This window comes from Rhinichthys klamathensis, unplaced genomic scaffold (assembly GCF_029890125.1).
Source record: "Rhinichthys klamathensis goyatoka isolate OS25496 unplaced genomic scaffold, OSU_Roscu_1.1 h1tg000407l_1, whole genome shotgun sequence".
Lineage (NCBI taxonomy): Eukaryota > Metazoa > Chordata > Actinopteri > Cypriniformes > Leuciscidae > Rhinichthys > Rhinichthys klamathensis.
The window spans coordinates 493,595-519,766 of record NW_026606908.1 but is presented as its reverse complement, the minus strand read 5'-3'; the positions used below and the strand labels follow the sequence as shown (position 1 = coordinate 519,766).

Here is a 26,172-nt window from a genome sequence, read left to right as displayed (position 1 = left end):
GCCCCTCTAGGGCAAAATATTACTTTGCGGGTAGCATACAGACAGCTGTTAGTCGCTTTTGAACAGTGATATTATACATAAATATACGTTTTCGTATTTCATCTACCAAATATTACTTTGCGGCTTTGGAATATTCAAAGAAACAGAAAAGAGGGGACAGCTACTGCTGATGTTACGGTAATGTCCGCACTGAAGCGCTGCAGAGACTCGAGCACTCAAGTGTATTCAGGTTTCCAGGCAGGGAAGCCACAAGACATTCGTTTGGACCTATTTTAAATGTATTTCGCTAACGTTTTTACAATATACTTTGCTTGTTAGAATATAGCTATTGCGTGCTTCTGTAATTACTCCACATTATTGGCTTTTATCGCTTGCTGCAGTGAGAGTCGCGTCGTCTCCATCAGCTATTCATCCTTACTCAGCATTCACACGCAAGCTGTAATACTCTTATCTCGGTACATAAGGCTTTAACGAGTTAAATGTGGATATTGCCGTGTCACTGGGTCGCTAAACACTATTGACCTTTGAAATCAAGCCGTTAATTGTTTTGACGTCAGACTTTTGAAGTCAGACATAGCTGGTGTTCATGCCCGATCTGCAGCGCTTCAGTTTTCCGTACCGTAGCATGAATTCTCCTCTCCATCATCATCATCAGCAGCAGCAGCACCATCAGCATCAGAATCCAGAAGGACCCGGTCATCCCGATTCTCCCTCCGGTTTACTCCCCGAGGCTGCTGTCCTCGGTGCTTCTGACCCATCCTCTTTTTTCCTCGAAGAGCAGCACGGCCCTTCTGGGGTCTCCCAAACCGCATTTGACCTTACTGCATCCTCTTACCTGCACTTCAGTCCTTCCTTCCACTGGTCCCAACCTCCTCCACCAACAGCCATGGCACTGAGGAACGACCTGGGATCAAATATAAGCGTCCTGAAGACCCTCAATCTGCGGTTCCGATGCTTTCTGGCTAAAGTGCATGAACTGGAGAGACGCAATAAGATATTGGAGTTACAGCTTCAGCAGGCTTTAAACAGCAATAATGCGGGTGGATGCGCGGAAGACCGAAAGACCAAAGACATTGGTGTCCAGACTGGGTTTATTGGGCCTATTGCTGTCCGGCCTGGGTCTCTGTCCTTCCAAAACACCAACAACTCTGCCAAAAGACCCACTACATTGTTTATGCCTTCTCTTACGACTGTCCTCAAGTTTGAGCCCAATAAAGCTGACGATGAGACCACAACTGACCCAAACACCAACAGAAACCCAACCATCACGGTTAGTCTGTCAACACCCACCACCGAACCCGCTTCGGCCAACACCAATAACTCTAATAATACTCCACAAGTGAGCAGCGTTGGCATCGGGACGTCTCCCAACCCTCCTCCTCGCTTCCTCCCGGGCACTATCTGGTCCTACAACCACACTCGTAAACTGGGAAGCGGGTCAGAGACTCGGGTCACTAGCCCTGGAGTATCGTGGGTCCACCCGGACGGCGTGGGTGTCCAGATAGACACCATCACCCCAGAGATCAGAGCACTTTACAACGTCCTGGCCAAAATCAAAAGGGAGAGGGATGAGTACAAGCGAAGGTGAATATAGAGTTAATATAGATGCTTATTATGGCTGAATGTTTGTTTATGAGAAAAAGTTTCTGTGTGTGGCCCTTATGACAAACCTCTGCTGCAAAGTCTTCCTTTTTTTTTAGTAGTGTAGAGAGTCATGATGGCTTTGAGGCATGGTTGCCAATTTGAATGACCTCCGGGGATCTAGAAACAATTTTTTCTTCATATTTTGTGCTGCTAACTTTAAATACCAAACAGTTTTGGCAGCGGTTATTTACATTAAATTTAGATAGATACTATTTACACTAGGCTAAGGGAAAATAGCGATAAATTATATTTACACTGTAAAAATAGCATTAAGCATTAAGTGTAAAAAGTAGTTAGATGCTATTTATACTTATAAATAGTGGCAGATATTTGCACATCAGTGTTGTTGTAGCCTACATTAAACGATATGCAATAATAACATAGAGTGTAAATGGTTATATATTTTTTTAAATTATTAAATGGATGCGCCTTCTTGGGACAATAAAGCCCTCCCTATACACCTACTTCTAACCATAGCCTATAAACACGTTATTATTAAACATACGTTAGACACTTTTTGAATATTTTCTTCAGGTAACACTTTATTTTAAGCTGACGTAGTTACACGTTACTAGATGTACTTACTTACTATAGTAATAACAGTAAATTATGCATAATTACAAGTAACTAATCCTAAACCAAACCCTAACCGTAACCCTGTAGTAAGTACATGTGGTTATTTAATATTGCTAAGTACTTATTTGTCTACAATGTAACTATGTCACCTTAAAATAAATCGAAAACCATCATTTTTATTGAAAATAAATGCTTTTCTGATCTGATATGTGATGGGAAAAGGGAGTAGAGCGAGTTCGGCAAAGGCGGATATACGAACTCTGGTCGATTTGCATCAAAACATTATGCCATACACCTTACTCCTACACAATTGCTACTGTTGACAATCCAGCGTCTTCCTTAATGTTGTTTGGCCCAACCAGACATCAGTGGGCGGAGTTAGTGTAAATAACCTCTGCCAATAAGGCGGGCTATTTGCACTTATTGTAAATAGACACTCCAAATAGTTTTTTATTATTAAAGTTCAAGAAATTATAACATTTGACTTTGATAATAAAGACTAATTTGCGATGAAAATGTATTCAATTAGAAAAATTCCAAATAGAAGCATTTTGACTTTTGAACTCCATTGTATTGTCCAATCAAAAACTTTATTTCTTGTACACTGGGCTATTCCAATGTCCTGCCGTTCTGGTGCTGAGGGGAACCTGACTGGCATTGACCTCTGATAACCTGTGCATCAGTCACGAACAAACCTTGTTTCAATGCAGAGCAGACTGCAGTCACTTTGCTCTTCCTGCATGATGTGGTTACTTTTCAAACCTGAAAACTCTCGAACCTGCAGGTGTTCAAGACCACAACAAAAAAACTAGCCATCCTGCAAGTGGAATTTAAAAAATAAATAAAACGAGACCGAGTTGTGACTTGCAACTTTGGGCAGTCATGTGCAGAGACATGAAGTAGACATATCTCTATGTCCTCATTTCTCACGGATGCTGAAGTTATTTGAATCAATCTGAGATTATTGAATGGAGTTTTGCTAAATATATGGGATACATTTACTCTTAGTGATCTGTGAAGGTGATATGAGGTGGTATTTAGGATGGGTGGAGGAGATAAATGAACTTTAAAAGGGACCCAAAGGGTTTTGTTAGTTGCCAAGCTAGAGTTGAACATGAGAAGTAAAAGGAAGGAAGATAGTATGTACAGTATTTAGAAGATAAGAATCAGCTGGAGGGGAAATAATGTGTGTTACTCATAAATGGTGGTATTCAGTCAGGCCCACGGGTCTTTTTATGTCCAAACCTGCAGAAGCCAGAGCGCCGCATTCCACCTGCTGTCATTCACATACAGCAGTTTTATATAGGGCTGAACTGACCGTCAGATCGCAAACTCATTACCGTCTGTTGACTCATCAGGACAGACTGTTGAAAAGCACAAAAGTCATTTTGGCTCTCTTGTCTTAAAACCGCCTGCTTCATAACAGATGTTATCGTTCAGCGTCTCTCCGTTTGACTGCTTTGTCATTTGCTCTGGTAATGCTTTCAGCTCTTTTCAGACTTTCTTGTCTATATTTATTTTCTGCTTTGTCTTTCTAATTTAGTAAGCAGACTTTCGCTGTCTGTGGCTCTCTTCCTTGAAAGTGTTTTTCTAATCTCATTTGTTTCGGCTTATTTATTAACCATCATTTCAACCAAGCCGATTCAAAATTGAATACTATGAAAATCTAGTTAAAAATAATCATGTTTCAAGTCATGTTTTCCAAATTGGTTTGTCCATTCAAATGTTTGGGGTCGATAAGATTGTTTGATGTTTTCAAAGTCTCAGTGAGGCTTGATCAAAAATACAGTAAAACAGTAATATTGTGAAATATTATTACAATTTAAAATAACTAAATTAATAAATTCTTTTAAAAATATATTTTATTATATAAAATATGTGATGGCAAAGCTGGGTTTTCAGCATCATCACTCCAGTCTTTATTGTCACGGGTTCCTTCAGAAATCATTTTGATACTGATTTGCTGCTCAATAAGCATTTCTTTTAATTATCAATATTGAAAATATTTGTGCTGCTTAAAGGGTTAGTTCACCGAAAAATTAGAAGTATTGCATAATTTACTCACCCTCAAGCCATCCTAGGTGTATATGACTTTCTTCTTTCAGCCAAACACAATCTGAGTTATATTAAAATGATCCTGGCTCTTCCAAGCTTTATAATGGGAGTGAATAGAGATTTTTAAATAAGTAAAGGTCACTCTTCCACCAGAACTAGACTTGGGTACGGCCATTACCGAAAGCCAGTGATTATAGTTTATAAAGTTATAAATATGGATATTTTTCTTACATTAACGCATTGCTTCACTTCTGTAGGCCTTTATTAACCCTCTAAAGTCGGATGGATTACTTTTATGATGGATGGATGCACTTTTTTCGAGCTTCCAAAACTAAGGCTTTATTCACTCCCGTTACAAAGCTTGGAAGAGCCAGGATATTTTTTTATATAATTCGAATTGTGTTTGGCTCGAAAATGAAAGTCATATATACCTAGGTGTAACTTGCTTGGTTGTAGCAATGACTCACACGAAAAAGGAATATATAGCAACATGCTTTAATGGAAATATTCACAAGAAACATGGAGAAAGCAACCAACCATTTAGGAACATACGTTGACCGACAGCCACGTGAAGGAAACTAAGGGTATTTAAACACTGGGACTTATGGGATAATTAACGAGACAACAGGTGGGAATAATTAACTATTCAGAACACAGCAAACCTTCCAGGCAACCTGTAACCCGTGTTTTTTCAACCTTATACCTGTGAAAGTGCACTGGAACGGCAGTCAAACCCGTAACTTCCCACCCGTGAACTCGTACTAGATCGATGTACTCCCAGTTACGAGCTCTGACGTCACATAGCCCGCGAAACCATACAAAACAACAATGGGAGCCCCTACGGATGCAGTGTTTCTGCAGGCGGTACATGGTGAGAATACACTTTAGGACAATATAACGTTAACTAGTTTTCAGTCCATTGAGTGCAAGGATAAATTAATACCAAATACATTTCCAAATATACAAATAAAGTAAAATAAAAGGTATAACAGCTTATCTTGCCTTATGCACCGTTTTTCCTCCTCCGTTTCCCTCAAATAAACAAGGAGTAAGCACCTTTGGCGACAGAAATTATTACAAATGCGCATGACCCCGTAAGGTCCGCCATGCTGGTTTGTTAACATCTAGCTACCACAATTCCTTGCGCTCATGTAGTTTGGCGTGACTGACCTGGAATGCTACAAAGTCGTGAGTCGTGGTTTGAAGTCGTGATTTACGTGCTCAAAAACCTGCCTGGAACGCAGCATAGGTCACAGGGGAAACACAAAGGAACTTAGGACCAAACATGTGACACTAGCTTGAGAGGATGAGTAAATTACGGTATCATTTACATTTTTGGGTGAACTAACCCTTTAAACTTTTTGGGGAAACTCTGATACGTGTTCTTCAGGGTTCTCTGATAAATGGAAAGTTCAAAAGAAGAGTATTTATTTATAAAGAACAATCTTTCTTAACATTATCAATGTATTTAGTGTCACTTTTGATCATTGTTTTGTGTACAGTAAATAAATAAAACATTTCTAAAACAAATCTAATAGTGACATTATAGAATATTCTGTGTGACAAAACAGGTTAGTGAAGAAGTTCCAAAATGACTTGTGCACAAAGCAGGGAACATAAAGAAATGGTTTGCTTTGTCTGTTGTGACTTAGTATCCTAATTAGGGTTGGGTATCATTTGAGTTTTAACGATTCCAATTCCGATTTCGATTCTGCTTATTGATTCCGATTCTCATCGATTAATTTCGATTCCAATAAGGTAAAAAAAAAAACTAAAAAAAACTTGGATATCGTTCACATTTAGTCTTATTGCAAAACATTTAATTGTAGCTGAATATCATGAACAAAAATCAACAGGCTAAAGAACACTTACGCAAGGAGCGTTTTCCTGTGGTTTAGAAATACCATACCAAGTAAACACTCAGTAATTAAAGAAGGACTAAAAATTTATCAATCGCAACAAATAGATACAACTGAACAAAGATATGATTGAAATAAACAGTGTTTTAAGATTTTCAGGCATTCAGGTATAGAAACTGTAATCAAATGTAAAATAGCACTGCACTTTATAAATAAAATATTCATTACAAATATAGTTACACAAGTTATTCAGTTAAGAACGAGTGAATTTTCTCTTTGTTTTTTGTTGTTTGATTAGTGTTATTATAAAAACATCAGCAGGAGGAATATTAGGCTGCTGTCACTTTAAGAGTTGCACAGATCCAAAATACCGTTAGTTATACCCAAGTGGATAATCCATCGACCAGAAGTTGAAGCTTTTTAGTTTTTTGTAAAAATAGGCTAACGATTGCGTCATAACCACTCGACTCTCTGTCGCGCTGTACATAAAGTACCGTACAGACAGGAGGAGAAGCTCGCAGGCAATCGGGGGGACGTCCCGTCAAGGGAGAAGCCCATAGATAATGAGTCCATAAAAGCAACAGAATACTTACTCCTGCTCACTCACGCCAAAGAACTCTTTGCTCAAGTTCCCCGTCTCTGCAAGATTAACGTTGGCAATATTCACACACAGCTACTAGAAGATTTACGTCTGTCAGACAGGTTGCTCACGTCATCAAGCTTAGTTTGAGTCGGTTTGAGTCTGCGCGTCAGGAACGGAAGTGCTCAAAAATCGCTAAAAATGGGCTTCAACTGTCTCAACTGAGTTCCAATGAGATGGCTCTGTCCACTTCTTATACTGTCTATGGTTATACCGGTATGCCTGCAGCACTGAAAACAGTCGTCTCGTGCTTGAATGGTTTAAAATCACATTTTCTGTGAGCACGCTTTCGATGTGTGCGCAGCACAGAAAGTCATATTGAAATGCTCACAAAGGAATCGATAAGAGGATTCGAAATTATAATTTTATAACAAGTATCCGATTCCTGACCTCAAGTATTTGATTCCACAATTGGAATCGATTTTGGATTCCCAACCCTAATCCTAATTGAACACCTTTGGGATGATTTGGAACTGCAAACCAGGTCCCATCACTCAACATCAGTGCCTGACCTCCCTGATGCTCTTTTTGTCTTCTTAAACATTTAATTTCAAAAGATTGGCAAAACCATTAATCCCTCTCTTTGCTGCAATAACAGCTTCCTCTCTTCAGGGACGGATTTGTCATGTATTTGTCTCTTGTTTTGTGTGCAAACACATGGCCGGTTGTTTTGTGCTATGTGTTGGCATTGTCTTGTGTTTTACCTGGTTTCCTTGTTAATGTTGTATCAGTGTCACCTGTGATTGTGATCATGTGTCCTTACCACGCCCCTTGTTCCCTCGTTAGTATTGATGTTCATCAGTGTCACCTGTACCTTTTGTGATGTGTTCTATGTAAGCTCCCGGTGTTTGTTCCTCAGTGCTGGTTCGTCTTGTTAACAGTCGGTTCTGTGAGTATTGTGCTCTGTCTGTGAAAGTTCCAGTTCCTATTTGTGGTCAAGTCTAGTTATTGTCTGAGTTACTGTTTGTTTGCCCCATCGTGGGTCTTTGTTTTCCGTTTGTAATAAACCGTGTTTTGTAAAATTACTGTCTGCGCTTGGGTTCTATTTAGCGTAACGTGACAGAACGAACCAGCCCATTTGAACCCAGCAGACAGTCGACAATGTCTTGTTCCGCCAGTAGCCAGTTGGGTGACCAGGAGCGATGGTGGCAGTCGACCATCGAGGACATGAGGAGGGGCAAGATTCCGTTTCCTCCCCAGGGAGAGAGATCCCTGGAGAGATATGCCCAGGGCCTAGAGGAGAAGAGAAATTTTACGCCGGAGGTCCTCCTAAACTCCTATTTCATCGCGGGGCTCAATGTACCTCCTCCGCTGGCTGAACGGCAGGGGCTGATCCGACGCCCATTTCGAGAGGTAGTGGACCATGTGCGTCGAAAGGAGTGGCAGGACCCCACAATGACGTTGTCAGCTTCTGCATTACCAGCGATCCCGGAGAGTCGCGTCCTAGCCACGACAACGCTTGGCGCCCACGTTCTCGCTGCTTCGACGTTGGCGGGGGGTCCTTCAGCCTTGGCTGCGGGGATCACGGTACCGATCCTAGATCCGGCTATGGCTTCTGCACCGCGGTCAAAGAGGAGGAGGAAGAGATCGTCGGGTTTGCCGTCTTAATCCCTTCCCGGCTCCGTGCCGATTCTTCAGGTTGCTTCTGACAGTCTGGTCCACGCTAAGGCAGATGGGAGAGTGACCAAGTCCAGCCCTGTCCCAGCTGTGGAGTCTAGTTCTGTCCACGCTGTGGTAGATGGGAGAGTGACCAGGTCCAGCCCTGTCCCAGCTGTGGAGTCTACTACTGCCCACGCTGAGTCGTCTGTGGCACCCCCTGTCCCAGGTCCGTTGCGAGTTGCAACGCCCCCAGTTTTGGGTTCTGTATCGTCTCCTCTGCTTGCTGCCACAACATCTGTTGTTTCCCCGATTACCCCTGTTCCTGTTGTGCCCCGACCTGTCCCCCCCAAGACTGTACCTCATGTGTCTCCACCCAGAACTGCCCGGTTTTCGTGTCCTCAATCAGTGCCCATGTCCAGTGAATTTAGGACTTTTGTTCCACCCACCCACCCTGGACCTCCACCTACGAACTCTTTTGTTCCCCCACCCCCCCTCCCTCATGTGTTATTTTTATTGTGTCATCCCGATCCTACTGTTATGTTTTCGTGTTTGCCACTGTTAATGGTTATGTTTTGTTGGTTTATGTCTAGTTTACAGTCGGTTATGTCCCATGTGGAGCGTCTGGTAGCCGCTCCGTAAGGAGGAGGTTATGTCATGTATTTGTCTCTTGTTTTGTGTGCAAACACATGGCTAGTGTTGTTTTGTGCTATGTGTTGGCATTGTCTTGTGTTTTACCTGGTTTCCTTGTTAATGTTGTATCAGTGTCACCTGTGATTGTGATCATGTGTCCTTACCACGCCCCTTGTTCCCTCGTTAGTATTGATGTTCATCAGTGTCACCTGTACCTTTTGTGATGTGTTCTATGTAAGCTCCCGGTGTTTGTTCCTCAGTGCTGGTTCGTCTTGTTAACAGTCGGTTCTGTGAGTATTGTGCTCTGTCTGTGAAAGTTCCAGTTCCTATTTGTGGTCAAGTCTAGTTATTGTCTGAGTTACTGTTTGTTTGCCCCATCGTGGGTCTTTGTTTTCCGTTTGTAATAAACCGTGTTTTGTAAAATTACTGTCTGCGCTTGGGTTCTATTTAGCGTAACGTGACAGGATTTGCACTAGATGTTGAAACAAGGATGCAGGGATTTGCTTCTATTTAGACCCAAGAGCATCAAGGAGGTCATGCAGTGATGTTGAGTAATGGGGCCTGGCTCACAGTCAGCATTCCCATTCGTACCAAAAGCGGTCAGAACAGTTGAAAGCACACAATTCATATCCATAATTATAACAAAACACAGTCATAAACATCAACATTTACTAACATATATTTTAACGAAAATGTTTGAGTGATGTGTGATGCAAATGAATAATTGAATTTTGAGTCGATTCACAAAAATAACACTATTACATGAAACAAAATATTTTTCTCTTAATGCATTATATGTGACACTATAGTTCAAAAGTTTGGGTTAAGATTTTTTAAAAGAAATTGAAATAAATAAATCATTATTTTCATTCAAAAGTTACAGTAAAGACAAATATTACAAAAAAAAAATCTATTTCATCGCTGTTCTAAATCTCTATTAATCAAATAATCCTAAAAAAATATATTACAGTTTCCACAAAAATATTAAGCAGCACAATTGTTTTCAGCATTGAAAATAATAAGAAACATTTCTTCTTGAGCACCAAATCAGCATTAGAATAAGACTGGAGTAATGATGTTGAAAATTGAGCTTTTATATCATGGGAAATGCTGAGAAAAGGGACTTCTTCAAAAACATTAAAACATCTAACAGACCCTAAACTAATGAACGGTAATGTAGAAGGATAGAAAAAAAAATGATGTGTTCTTTTGGAAACTTATTGGTCCAATAAAAAGCATATTAAATTCACATTCAAATATCTGAAGCTCAGCTCACATGCCATTTATATCATTTGTCTCATTTAGGCCGCTCTATAACAGCCATGGCATCCAGCAGCAGTGATCTACGTTATATCTGCATTGCAGTACACACACAAGGTCTCAGGCTGCAGAGAAGCAATCTCTCTCGTTCTCTCTCTCCACCCTCTCTCCTCACGTCGCTCGCGTTATCTGTCACTCTCCTCAGTAATAATTGTATGTTTGCACCTTGAATTGGCAGTAATGCACGGGCTCAAACTAACCTTGCAGTCCAGTGAGGATGTTTAATAAATGTAAAGGCTGCTGCAATGTTTTGAATGTTAAGTAGCTCTTACATAAGGACAGGGCTTGTTGGGTTCCACCTCATTACACTATACTACTGCACTGGACAATATTACTGTTGAACAGCCACACAGTAAATTACCGTAGAGCTGACTGGGCTGATGGATCATTTAAAAGGACTGAATGGATAAGCTAGCATACTCACAGAAACAAAAACACTTACGTATGAAGATCACACACACAAATGTACCTTCTGTAACGGGAATACATGTTTTTCCTGCTTTACAAGAGCAATATTAAATTGTCTCGCATTGCTTTATTGGATTTTATATAGCATAAACAGATGTTTACACAAAAATGAAACTTTTGCCAACTTTTACTCACCCTTGTGCCATTTTAGCTCCTCATTTGTGGAACATGAAAGGAGAAATTTTGAAGAATGTATTGGTTGCGTTTCTCCATACAATTACAAAAGAATGTAGGCTGGAGTTTTTATGCTCCAAAAAGGATGTAAAAGCACCATAAAAGTTATCCATATGACTTGTGCGCTATATTCTAAGTCTTTTCAAGTTATGTGATAGTTTTGTGTGCGAAACATACTGATTCATTGAGTCTGTCAGATTGTAAACTAATCATTTAGACCAGTTTTGTGAACCAGATCACCTGATTCACTTAAAGATTTGATTTCACTTCTTTAGAATGCACTAGAGAGAGCTACGGTAGAAAGATTTTCAGTAAACCATGGCTAAAATTATAGCCGATCTTGGGCCAGAATTACTAACAGCTTGCTCCAGCGCTCTCTTTTGGCATTAAAAAACTACTGTCAGGATTTATTAAAAACACGCAGTGAAAAATTTGCACTGAAAAGGTGGGGACAGGGTTATTTTTGCGTCTGAACTTAGTACATACTGTATGCATTTGTAGGAGTTTCCCTTTCAGATGCAAAATTTATGGGAGGAGATTTTGTGCTAGTCAATTTACTTAGCCTGGATGCCAGCCCGAACCCCGCCCCCAACATTTTTTGGTCGGGAAGTTCGGTCTGGACTCGATCCATTGAGGAGTAATTATGATCAGTTCAGAATTAGTCGGGCCAATCAAATTGCCAGGGCGGGCTTTATACGATGATGGACAGATGATCTGCACGCCTCATAATCAAAGCCCTATGGAGCAGTATCAGACTCACATTCTGACTAGAATATGAGTATGACGAAGTCAGGCTACAATTTACTGGGATTTGCGCCATTATTTAACGACTGTTAAGCATGTCTAAACCCATTTTGCGCCTGTGTTGCTAGTAGATCACTCGCACCTGATTATCAGCGGCTCTGTTTGTTTACGACCCTACGCTAATTTTTATTATAATCATTATGGAAATGATCCGGCTGCATCTGTGTTCTTTAATTTGCGCGTCGTCAGTTGATCACGCCTTGTTTAGTAAATCTAGCCCCTAATCTGCGGCTTTAAATATATTGCATGAGTCGTATGGACCTCTTTTTTTTTATTTTACTTGATGTGATATATTCAAAAGTTCCTGTTGTTGGGTCATGCTCTGCTGTTGGTCCTGATGTTCTTGTTTTCTCCTCTCAGATGGGAAGAGGAATACACCATGAGAATGGACATGGAACAGAGAATGAATGACCTACAGGAGGTGAGGAACACACTTTCAAGCCAAACCTCTTTACTTCTCTACCACATGCTAGTGTCGGCCCAGATCCGGGCCACATCTGGTAGGCCCTACATGTGGATTCCACGCTGTCTGGTTGTTAATGGATATTAATTGCGTCTACCACATTTAACTTCCATTGGAATCTTAATGTCCTGACAACTTTTTAATTTAATCCCTGTTTTATTTATTTCACTAGAATAATGTTAAAGTAAATTACCATTCAAAACTTTGTGGTTGATAAGATTTTTTTAATGTTTTTGAAAGTCTCTAATGCTCACCAGTCACCAAGGCTGCATTTATTTGCTCAAGAGTACAATAAACCGTAATACAGTAATATCATGAAATATTATAAGATTAGATTTTTTATCAATTAGATTTTAAAATACAATTTATTCCTGTGCAAAGCGGTCATCATTATAATATGCTGATTTATGCATATCAAAAACATTTCTTATTATCAATGTAGAAAACAGTTGTGCTATTTTTGTGGAAAGCATGACCCCCCCCCCCCCCCCCCCCAGAATACGTTAATGTTTAAAAGAAAATAATTTATTAAAAATTTTAAATGTTACATTTTAAATGACTTTTAATCAGTTTAATGCATCATTGCTTGAATAAAAGTATTAATTTCTTTCAAAAAATCTTACTTTTGAACAGTAGTGTACAGTACATCACTGGAGACTGAGTAAACAGATCAAGAAAATGATGTTGTCTTCGGTTTGAGGTTTTTGGCATGTTTTACCTTTGGGATAAAGTATAATTTGGATGAACTTGGATTGAGGAGAAGCTTTTAAACATTGAAATAGTCAGTGTTTAGATGTTTTACTTGGATGCAGTTTAGAAGCAGTTTTACTTTACTAATAGGTTATATAAAAATTCTACAGTACATATGCAGAATTATACTTGATGATAGCAATTATTGTTTAATTGAAAAGTTCTCTTTTTATCTCTGTTACTTTAATATATGAAATCTAGTGTTAATTCTTAGTTTCAATTGATTAGGTTAAACCTAGTCTTGGACCAGCATTAGAACTACATTGATTATTCTTAACTTAATTTTTGAACCCAGATTTTAATATATAAAATAAATTACTGTCCTGTCTAAATTACTAACTGTCAATATTACTGTGCTCTTCTATAGTAACTTAATTATAAGTTACAGTTTCTAAATAATGGTTTACAATGTTCAGTATGTAATTATTGGGGTACGTTGTCTATGTGGGTCAGTATTGTCATTCTGTTAGATATGAAGTTAGGTTGTGTTTTTGGAAGTATATGAGTAAAATTGTGATGTCTTTGGCCAAGAAAGTGAGTTATTTGTACAGAAAAATGTATTGTTTATTATTAATAATAATAGATATGCAATTTGTCTATGTGTGTAGGACCTACAGGAGAGTGAAGAATGTCAGGATGAGCTGGGCCTCAAGGTGCAACAGCTGAAAGCTGAACTCGTGCTCTTTAAAGGACTCATGAGCAATGTGAGAAACAAAACACACTCTCAGTACACTCAAACAACAAATACATACCTCAAACACACTGGACAGGACAGGAAATGATCACCCAAAATGAAAATTATATGATTTCCTCACCCTCATGTCATTCCAAACCTCTTGTCAAACTCCCATATGTGAAAAATTGTGCTCAATACAACACAATACAAAAATTGCGTATTGAATGTGTAGTTTTAGTGTACTTAAAAGTCTTAAAGTATATATTTAAAAAAATACTTGCATCTAATATAAAATTAATGAATAAAAGTAAATGTACTTTAAATGTACTAAATTGCAACTTAATTATTATAAATGTGTGGCATTAAAGTATATTTTAATTTACCATAAATTCTTGTCAGTACATTCGGCAGTTCATTCATACACTTTAACCATATTGTGAAGACAATAGAAGTAATTATGAAATTACATACAAATATGTACTTAAGTCCTACTTGCAGTCAGTAAGTGGGTCAAAGAAACACTCTAAATTACAGCTAATTGAATTTAATATAAATTCAATATATTTCATGTATCTTTTCATTTAATTGCTGTTAACAACCAAATAATTGTCTGAAAACATTGCATTCAGTTTGCACTTAATTATATGCTTTTAAATTATATTATTTCAGTAATAATTACTCTATAGAGTGCTGCAGTTATGACATATTTTTGTAGGCCTTTGTTTGTTAGATTACCCTGGTTCCCTCGACAAAAACCCAATTGGACCCAATTTGGCTTTTGGATTCCAGAAAATAAGCTCTGTGACTAACAAAAGCTTATGAGTTTTAAACGTTTTGTTCATTGTGATAATCCTCACAAATAAATGTTTCATTTTTGAAGCGTAAACACAATCGGCAGAAGTCAAAAGCTAAACGTAGGCTATAAACAATCTACACCACAGTCTCTCGATTTCAAGCAGGTTTGGTTCGATTAAAACGAACCCTGGTGCAATTGCTCTGTTAGTGTGGTTCATTTTAATAAGTGTGAACGCTGCCATCACAACCCTGGTGCGCACCAAACAAGTGGACCAAGACCCCTGTAAAGAATGGTCTTTGTCCGCTTCCAAACGAACTCTGGTGTGGTTCGAATGAAATATGAATGCAACACAGACCAAAGACATGTAAACGAACCAAAAACGGCACATGATCTCACAAGATGCGACTCTAAAGCCCCGTTCACACTACACGCGACCAAGCGACGCGATACCATTCATTTCAATGGTGAGCGGGCGACTTCCGGCGACACGCGCGACAGCGACCGTTGGCGACTAGATGGGGCGTGTCTAGCGACGCGACAAAGTTGAGAAATTTTTAACTTTATGCAAATGAAGAGCGATTTTCGCGAGCGACAACCAATAGGAGTGGAGCGCACGTGATCCTTCTCCTCAGCCCCTGGGCCTGCAGTGATGGATGGCAAGAAAGCTGATTCGCTGTCTTTTGGATGTCATACTAGTCAACCAGTAGTGGGAACGCCCACTAGCGACCTCATCGCCAGCGGCTGGCGACTTGCAGCGACAAAGTCGCGTGTAGTGTGAACGGGGCTTAAAAAGGACAGAATGCTCAAGAAAACCTGTTTTCCATCGCAGTTCGGTACAAGCATCAGAACTGCCTCTCCTTGCAGCAGATCTTCGTTTGTGTATGTGATGGAGGGATTCTTGCCGCTGTTTTGACTCCTTTACACGTTTTATAAGCTCTTCACGAGTTCTCAGATGGTCAAAATACCATCATATGCAGGATACGCACATACAACAAGAGCATTTAGCCCAGCACACAGCATAGTTTTGGGTGCTCGGTAAGTTCCGTCACAAAATATATAAAAGATGACCAATCAGGTTGTGAATGTATCTCTATGCCTAGGTTCGGTATCTTTAGGTTCGGTGTTAAAATGCCAATGTGAAGGCTAAGCAGACCAGGACTAATTGTTTTTTTTTTTGGTACGGACCAAGCGAACCGAACTAGTGTGAACACCCTAGGCTTCCGACAACTCTTTCAGCCTTTGTTTAAAAACATTTTCCCCGGAAAGCTTGAGTTATAATAGTTTGCAAGAATGTGATTGTGAAAGCAAACTAGTGAGTAGCTTACTGTTCAGCTGATGGCGTTTAAAATCACAAGAGGGTATTACTGATGTACTTTATATTGTAGAATAAAACGTGAAAATATTTTGAGCTTGTGTTCACCACAGACCTTATTTCAAACATTTAACCCAAAAGACATTTAAAAAACATTGACTTTGGGACGAATGAACCAGAAGTGCTAAAACTCTGATAGGGCTAACTCATTTACGGGCTTTGGCCTACAAAAAATATGCCATCCCTTCACCACTCTATTTTAAAGAATGCTAAAGTTGTTTTTTCAATGCAATAACAGTGAGTGGGTTCTGGACAGTGGGCAGTGAATTATCAAGAATACATTGGTTGACCAGTTCCAGAGCAGCACAAACCGGCCTGGACCAGAACAGGAATTCATGTTGGTCTAAGCTGTTTTATAGCAGCCATTTGATTTCATTACTTTGCTCCTGTAGAGTTTAAATCAGCAAGTCACACACACTCAGAGGTTTGTTTCTGGCGAGCTCAAGAACAGTATGTGTATTCATAGCAGCTACTACATTCACAGCACTCCACAGTCATCTTATTTTCTGTAGAAATACTTAAGGAAAATATATGAGCTTTGTGCTTTTCTCATAAACGCTCACACACAAACACATTTTCCCACTTTCTACAATTAGCACTTTGTTTTTGTTTTTAATCTTCTGATGTGTTTTATCTGAAAATCAAACAATACCCTACTTTGTATCAAACACTCTTCCCAGAAAAGATTTATCACACAGTTCAAAGTGTTAAAAATAGCTTCGTTTTTGAGAATGAGTTCAATACACACATTAGCTGTTAGCCTAATGTCCAAGAAACACAAACATCACCGTTTTCCTCATTGCGTGCCAAAATAGACATACCACTGCAGTTTCAGTTTCACATCATCTTAAACTACAGTGCCGTGAATACTAAAAATAGTACTTTATAGAAATGAGTCATTAATCATTAAATTATTCTTTCTTCAAATGCCATACATGTACATACAGAACCTGTCGGAGCTGGACAGTAAGATCCAGGAAAAGGCCATGAAAGTGGACATGGACATCTGCAGACGTATTGACATCACAGCTCGCCTGTGTGATGTTGCCCAACAAAGAAACTGTGAAGATCCAATCAAGATCTTTAAGGTATTCACACACTCAAACAAACATCTGCACTTCCTGCTTTCTCCATGTTATGCTATCATTATTGTTGTGCGACACATTTAAAGGGATTCTTCACCCAAAAATGAAAATCACCCTGTAACCCAAGACTTGTTGCTCACTGAAGCTAAGCAGGGTTGAACCTGGTCAGTACCTGGATGGGAAACCTCCTGGGAAAATGATTGGTTAACTGTTGGATGAGGTGTTAGTGTGGCCAGAACGGGGTGCTCACTCTCGGGTCTGTGTGGGTCCTAACGCCCCTGTATAGTGATGGGACGTTATACTGTTACAAACACAGTCCTTCAAATGAGACATTAAACCGAAGTCCAGACTCTCTGTGGTCATTGAAAATTCCAGGATGTCCTTTGAAAAGGAGTAGGGGTGTATGTAAAGCGTAAATGTAAAGCCCCTCCATGTAAAGCGCTGAGTGCCAAGAGAAGCGGTATATAAATATTACAATAAATTAATTATTGTTATTTCTCTCATCATTTACTCACACTCATGCCATCGCCGATGTTTATGACTTTCTTTCTTCAGATAGATTTTTAGGAAATAATACAGGGATCGTAATGGTAATCCATATGACCTCAGTTGATGAATCAATGTCGTCTGAAGTGAAACAATAGGGGTGTGTAAGAAAAATACTACATTTTAAAAACTTTTTTAAACTATAAATCATTCCTTTCTGTCTACTGTCATACAGGCATTCTAGTACAGAGGGACATTGTGACACATGATGTAAGTGCGTTGTAAAGTTCACGTGAGAAGTAATGCGTAAACACAGAGGACTGTCACTTCTCACGCGAGTTTCACTACACACTCAGGTTGTATGGATTACCATCATGATCGTTGTGTGTGGTTTTCACCCTATTCACCCATTTCACTTCCATTATATGGACTCACAGAGCTTGATTATTTTCCGAAAAATATTTGTTTGTGTTTATCTGAAGAAAGTAAATGATGAGAGAATTTTCATTTTTTGGAGAACTATCCCTTTAAGCTCCTACTGGCAATCTTTGTCTGAACACTGTTAATGTAAGTTAACTAAAAGTGCTTCAGAAATGTTTAATTTCCCAGTTTCATAGCCTTGATTATATATTATATGTAATATACAATACTGCTCAAAAGTTTGGGGATGTTAAGATTTAAAAAAATGTTTTTGAAGAATTTTATGCTCAAGGCTATATTTATTTGATAGAAAATACATTTAAAACTGTTATTGTCTGCAAGGGGTTGAACAAAAATGGAAAATTAAAAGGCTGAATATATTCACAAGCAGTTCTTTTAGTGAAAACAAACTCAGGTGCACACTTCTCAAAACAAACAAACAAAAACACGGCAAACAGAACAACCACTTTTCATTGACGAGATCTGACAAAGACTGAATACAGAGGGCTATACATACACAGAGGCTGCATTCAAACTCGCATACTCCCCTGCTAAAAAAAGTAGGTGAAAAACAGTATGTGACAAAAAAAAAAAGTCCGAATTCACAGTACTCATAAAAGAGGAAAAAAGTACCCGGATGACCTACTTCTTCCGGTGAGATTCTGAAGTGTGCATACGATGGACACTTTACTATCCCATGAGGCCACGGGAGAATTTGTGGCAGTAAAGTGACGTAACTGACGCTGATAGTGACAACATGGCGAATGTTGTACGTTCGGATTACATTCATACAATACACATTCATACTATATAGAAAATACTTTTTAGTGGTCCTGAAGTAAATACTTATTCAAAATAAGTACCTACTTTAGGGAGTATGCGATTTCTGGCGCAGCCAGAGACACACTAGGGACTAGACGATGTAATTAACAAGACACAGGTGCAACACATGGGGGCAAATCAAAAACCATGACAACCGATGAACAAAGACAAAGGACTTACAAGAACACAAATAAACAAAACTCAATCCCAAAACAGACGGGACAATGGGGATATTTATATTGTGAAATATTATTACAAATGTATAATATATATAGGAAAAAAGGAACGAGCTGTCCATGAGAGCAAACTCAATGGCCAAGAACCTTCAGCAAAATAATGTTTACGAATTTTGGAAAGAAGTTAAGGCTATCAATAACAGGAAAATACCTATGCCGAATAGCATGGATGGGGCTGTTGGGGCTGAGGATATTGTCAACTTGTGGAGAAAATATTATGAAGGTCTTTTTAATTGTGTTGAGAGGAAGGAATTTAAAGTTGGTCATGTATCAAATGATCTAGGTATGATTATTACACCTGATGAAGTTAAGTACGCAATCGAGAAACTGGCCGATAATAAAGCTGGTGGCCCAGACCGAATAACAGCTGAACATTTGAAACACGCTAGCTCTAGGATCTCAGTGTTACTTGCTTTGTGTTTTACAGGCTTTTTATTTCATGGAGTGTTACCTGATTCCATGATAACAGTCTTACTAGTGCCTGTTATTAAAGATAAAACGGGTAAAATAACTGGGACAGAAAACTATAGGCCAATTGCTTTGGCAAGTGTCCTCTCTAAAATATTTGAACAAATCCTCATGGATAGGATTAAAGAATATTTAACAACTACGGATAATCAATTCGGCTTTAAAAGTAAGCATGGCACTGATCTATGCATATATTCGTTAAAAGAAGTAGCTAGTAAGTTCAATGCTCATAATTCCACAGTTTTTATGTGTTTCTTAGATGCTTCGAAGGCGTTTGAGTTAATCATACTAAGGTATTTACAAAATTGCAAGAAAGAGGGGTCTCCCCTTATATGTTAAGAATTTTACATTTTTGGTACATACATCAAACTCTAAAAGTGCAATGGGGTGATAATATATCGGAGCCGTTTTATACGACGAATGGGGTTCGGCTTTGGATGTTACGTAGAAAGAACGTTTAAAGGACGTAATGCGGCATCATGTTTTCATAATCGTTGGAAGCTAAAATCAAACCGAAACTATCACATCCCTAGTCGTTAATTAATCTTTGAGAGCAAGGGGGCCCCCTGGTGGTACGGGGCCCTACACAACTTGCGTACTTTGCTTATAGGGAGGACCGGCACTGTCCAAATCCAACTTTATCAGCGTACATACAGTACACACACATTAAGCAATATATACTATAGCAAATCTCAACTGCTTAATTGCATGTATCATCATAAAATGTAAGTATTATCACAGAGATCTAATCTGATAAATGCAACTATAAGGCATGAAGATATTATAAACATTAACATGATTTTCTGTAAAGCTGTTTTTTTTTTAAGTATTGTGAACACTTTAATGCCTGATGCTTCTCAAATAAACCTATTTTTTTCAGGTGATATGGTTTTCAGTTTCAATCATTTTACTAGAAAACCAAAAGAACATTTTCTGCAATGAATGTCATAAATATGTATCGTGTAATCTTGCACGCTTGTAATTCATACAGCATCCCAGCCCCCTCTCTGTCTCTGACTCAGCTGCTGTGATTTTCTGCTGATGCCTGCTATAGTGTCTGAGGCACAGAGAACTGATGTGCATTGCATTTTCGGTAGGGTAGAAGGGGGAGTGGTCGAACCAACACATTTTTTTGTGTGTTTGTTTCAATGTTACGTTGGGTCAAAAGTGTTGAGGTTAAAGTTATTAATGACCTAACCCTCTCTCTCTCTCTCTCTCTCTCTTGCTATCTCAGGTTCCCAGCCCTCAAAATGCCATCACCTCTCGTGCCCGTAAACAAACCTCGCAACCTGCCAATGGCAGCGAGACCGATGAGCCAGTCAGCACCTCTGAGAGTGATGGTGCGCGAGAAGATGAAGTGTGCACCCCTTCAACCCTCCAGATCAATGAAGAGATGCAGAGAATGTTGACCCAGCTGTGAGCGATTACGTTGACCCTTGCAATGTTTGGTCAGGGCTGTGGTCTCTAATTGTCAACTGCTTGTCTGTTTATGACTAATGTAATGACTTACCTGTGTATTTGCCAGGCGTGAGTGTGAGTTTGAGGATGACTGTGACTCTCTGGCTTGGGAAGAGACAGAGGAAACGCTCCTTCTGTGGGAGGATTTCCCAGGATGCACTTTAACAACGGACACTAATCAGGGCGAGGTTAGTGCACTGCATTCTGGGTCATATCGTTTATATGTGGTTGATATTTGTGGTAGTGTTAGAATGCACATTATTGCTTACTACTTCCTTGCTTACTACTTCCTAAAACTTTCCCACGATTTAAAGCCTTTTAAGAATTCAATGGTCCATATCATATTACATTCTTTTTCAATCTTTTTGACTCAATTATAATGTTAGACACAGAAATGTGACAAATTTGTTTTTGTCTTTTTAAAAATATTTTCCACCTTCTTTCCTACTTAAGATTAAACAGGCTGTTTTTGCTACCGTAACTATAACAGTTCTATGTAAATTACCTCTGTTATGATTCAACATTTGTTGAATGTTTGCTGGCAGGTCCAATGTAATCGTCACTATCCCATCTTTCAATAACAGCCTCGTAAGTGAAGTGTTATCAAACATACAATTGAAAATACTGTAGGTACCATAAAATGAATAATATTTCATATTTAAAAAATGTGCTGTCAAAATCACATGAGAGGCATAATTTATAGAAAGGACCTGCAAGACTTTTGATTATAATCCAAAAATCTGACAGGTGCACCTACAAAATATTCTTGAAATTTCATATTTACTTCCTAATATTAATCTAATTCATCTAAATTCATTTATTCATGTAAAAACAATTCTCTTACTCAGTATTTTGTCTTGTTTTGCAGTAAATGAACACACGCATCTTTACGACAAGTTTAATTGAGAAGCAAAATGAAGCCTTTTTACAGAAATTGTAGATATTGTATTCTTATAAAAACATTTTTAGTGCTGTCAAATAGATTAATCGCAATTAATCGCATATTAACATAAATGTTTGTAGATATAGTGTGCACACACACACATATATATATATATATATATTTGCAAACTTTTATGTTACATGTGATTAATGGTTAATCGATTTGACAGCAATAATTGTTTTCTTTTTCTCTCTCTTTAAAAAAGAACTTTTAAATTTTATTCTTATGCTCCACTTTAGACATTCTATCAACTATTAGTAATTTTGCAACTAAATGTCAACTAACTCTCAAGGTGATGATACACAGGGCAACTTTTTGGCCTCAACGGGCAACCAGATGAGACACAGGGCCCACGACCGATATAAATTATCCAGATATACATTATTGCCCATTTTCAATGGGAAAGTGCCCAAGCAACAATCACTTGGCAAGATTGCCCAGCAACATTGCTCAAAAAGTTGCCCTGTGTATCATCACCTTTAGGTTAGGGTTAGAATAAGTCGACATTTACTTACATAGTTACTTATAATCAGTAGAATGTCTGTTGGTGAAGCATCACAATAAAGTGTAAGCAGATATTAAGCAGACAGTCTACTTATACTCTAATGAGAGTTAGTTAACATGTAGTTGCAAAGTTACTTATAGTTTAGTAGAAAGTCTAAAGTGGACTATCGAAATAGTGTTACCGTAACTTCCGTTTAGCTTTCCTTTTTCTTCTCAGCATTACCCAGCATTATGCTCTTTGCTTTATATCATAATTCATATCATTCCATATTTCCTCTGTCATTTGTCATCCTCTTTCTCCATTCTATTCATTCTGTAGGCACTCTCTTCCTGTCTGTTTCTCTATCTGATTCTTTTTCATGTATTTTTTAATGTTTGTGGTAAACTGGTGAGTATTGGTTCATCTCAAAGGGAGGGCATCTTTAATAGAATCCAGGAGGAATCTGACACAGAATGAAGCTTAGGTTCACACACCTGCTCAGTATCCAAGGGAGAATAGGATTCTAGTGGTCATCCAGTCATGGGCTTCACTCATAGGACTCATGCAAACACACACACACACACACACAGTTCATATTTAGGTCAGGGTACTCTGTCCAGTTTGCTGGGGGGCGGTTCGATACTAAACATTACTGACATTAGTTAATGCGATGTGGGCTGGAAATGTGTCGCATTTCATGGAAAGCTCAAAGTGTTTAGAGTTTTCCATCAACAGGGTCATTAATCTAGTATTTTATTTTCCCTCTGGTAAAATCTCATCTGCTGGTGAGTGCTTGTGCTTCTGCAGTGAGATAATGTGCCTCTCTCTCTCTCTCTCTCTCTCTCTCTCTCTCTCTCTCTCTCTCTCTCTCTCTCTCTCTCTCTCTCTCTCTCTCTCTCTCTCTCTCTCTTTCTGCCTGGACAGGAGGAGAGTTTGGAAAAGGTGATTAAGGACACTGAATGTCTTTTTCAGTCTAGGGAGAAGGAATATCAGGAGACTATAGACCAGATTGAGGTGAGAAGTTTGGATAGTTTACTTAAATTTCATGCTTTACCAGATTATAACACAGCTTTTGAGTAAGATAATGCACAGTCAGCCAATCAGGGTCCCTGTCAGGGTTTATTTTGTGATAATACAGTACTTTATCTCTGTCAGTCATGAATAATTTGTTTTATACACACTGTTAATAGTATTGTTCTGCTATTTTCTTGTTAGGTATGTTGGATAAAAGTGTTAAGTAAATAAATGTACATATAAATGTAAGTATGGGAGCCCATCAGCCTGGTCTGATGCGATCTGTTTCTCTGTAGTTGGAACTTGCCACAGCAAAGTCAGACATGAACCGCCATCTTCACGAGTACATGGAGATGTGCAGTATGAAGAGAGGACTGGATGTGCAGATGGAAACCTGCAGGAGACTCATCACTCAGAGCGGAAACGAAAAGTATGTATATATCCACAAACATATTGGCTTTTGACACTTTTTTGGCACTTGACACTGTTCATACTCTGTATCCTGGGTACTAAGATTTTGAGATTTCACACTTTACATTTAACAGGGTTGTTATTCTTAACTCAAACTAAAACCAAATTTTTTTTTTACTTCAAATCTTAACTGAAACAAAATAAAATATTAAAAAATACTTAAACTTATTTAATTTTAGATAATTGCCAAGTAAACATGACTCATTTTCATTTAGTTTAACTTGATGTACTAAAATAACTAAAACTAAATAAAATATATTATAAACTATTATAATTAAATATATATAAACATTTTTTAAAAACGAATATAAATGACAAACACACACTTACAAAATTACTAAAACTTGATCTAAAATTAAAAGGAAAACGGAAAATATTAAAATAATAACAAATTCAAAGTATTAATTAAAACTGTAATAGTAACTCTCAATGATACTGCTGTAAACCATGAATTTATATTCATACGAGGCATATGATAGACATAGATCACAGTTCACACAAAAATGACAATAGGGTTTATGCGCAACATTCTTCCGGGTTCTACAAAACGGGTATAACTACTTCCGGTCGTCAGCTACTGAGGTAAACACAGCAACATTTATAGCCGGTGTTTACAGGAGCTACTCATTCTATCCATTTCAGATGTATACCGTATTGCCAAACGAACGTCCAGAGCCCCGAGTACTCTGTTAGATAAAGGATTTAAGTTTTACGCCTCCTCATTTAACGTTAACTTACTCATGATTATGAAGGCATAAGACAGTGGTGTGTCTCCTTACCCCATAGTTAATTCCCCCCGACACAGAACAGATCGATACACAACAAAAACTGCTGTTCGGATGTTCTCGTTTCTGATACTTCAGCATTCGTGACATCTTAATTAAAACAGAAATAAGAATTGTATTATAAAAAAGCAAAAATTAAAGGATTAGTTCACCTCAAAATGAAAATGTCCTGATAATTTACTCAAGTCTCACCCCAATGCCATCCAAGATGTTCATGTCTTTCTTTCTTCAGTGGAAAAGAAATGAAGTTTTTTGAGGAAAACATTTCAATGTTTCAAAACATTTAAAAGGGTTTTCAAGTGCTTCAAAGGGCTGTGCACGTTCCCAGCTGAGGAATAGACGCGTTACGTTTCCACCGCGATGTCGTAATGCCTGGCGCGTCGCAGACGAACAATTGTGGTTAAAAAGTATATAAATGTTTTTTTTTTTTTTAAATGAACGATCGTTTTGCTAGATAATACCCCATTCCTCAACTGGGATCGTGCAGAGCCTTTGAAGCACTTCAAAGCCTTTTGAAACTGCATTGATTTGGACTTCAGCATGTTGGTTGCAATTGAGTCCATTGTGTGGAGAAAAATCCTGAAACGTTTTCCTCAAAAATCTTAAATTTCTTTTCCACTGAAGAAAGAAAGACATGAACATCTTGGATGGCATTGGGGTGAGTAAATTATCCGGAAATTTTCATTTTGAGGTGAACTAATCCTTTAAATTACCTCAGAGATCACCTGACCACTGCAAACCGGAAATGCTTAGACCTGTTTTCCGGTTCGAACGTTGGGCGCTCAGCATAACCCCTATTGTCATCATTTACTCATCCTCATGTCTTTCCAAACCTGGATGACTTTCTCTCCTCTGTGGAACATGAAAGAAGATATTTGGAGAAATGTCCATATGGAAGACTATAGAACTCAAAGGTCACCCAAATTGCTTGGTTACCAACATTTTTCAAAATATCTTATGTTCCAATGAAGAAATAACTAAATACAGGTTTGGAGTGACATGAGGGTGAGTAAATGTTGACATGTTTCGGGTGATCTTTTTAAGTATTCTGAAATATACTGCAAAATAATACTGTCTCTTTATCACTCTTTCACTCTTTTTTTTCTCTTCAGATGCTGAATCTAAAAAGCTACTGAAAGTTATATTTTACTATTGCCCAAATCACAAGAAAGTGTATTTTGTTGATTTATTCTTTTTACCACCTTACAGCAAATCCACTTCTTCTATACCTGGAGGAGGTGCAGATGCGAACGGAGAAACAGAGAGGGATAAAACCGAGGAAGGAGGAAGATAATGACAACAATCTGAAGAATGGGTTTGCAAGAAAAAGAAGAAAAAGCACCCCTCATCTCTTCACGGCACCAATCATCAGTACCAACATCAGCCCTGCTCATGTTTTTGCAGACTATCCAGTCACTGCCTCTAGTGGTGGTAAATGGAATTACATGGTGTGTGCTGAGTGCCCAAAAGAGAACATGTACTGACATTTCCCCTTTGGTACTGTTTTCACACCTACATAATTTTAAAGATGAGAGTCCTCACAAGATTGTTTGCTCTTATCTGATTTCAGCGAGCCCCTCCACCGGCGAGTTTCAATCATGTTTTCCGATCTCATCCCCAAATGTCTGAGTCATCGTATTTTCATCAGTGAATACAATCACTTTTGATTTCGTA

At 38.5% G+C, this 26,172-nt stretch overlaps 1 protein-coding gene across 1 annotated transcript; it reads left to right on the top strand.

Annotated features, from left to right (window-relative positions):
- The first annotated feature begins 108 nt into the window (after positions 1-108).
- On the top strand, positions 109-26,172 carry iffo1b (intermediate filament family orphan 1b). Its single transcript, XM_056234882.1, has 9 exons — positions 109-1,584; positions 12,130-12,190; positions 13,591-13,686; positions 16,774-16,914; positions 20,578-20,759; positions 20,869-20,989; positions 23,153-23,242; positions 23,539-23,672; positions 25,708-26,172. Exons 1-9 carry the CDS (start codon positions 587-589, stop codon positions 25,790-25,792), a joined length of 1,908 nt encoding a protein of 635 aa, XP_056090857.1. The 5' UTR covers positions 109-586; the 3' UTR covers positions 25,793-26,172.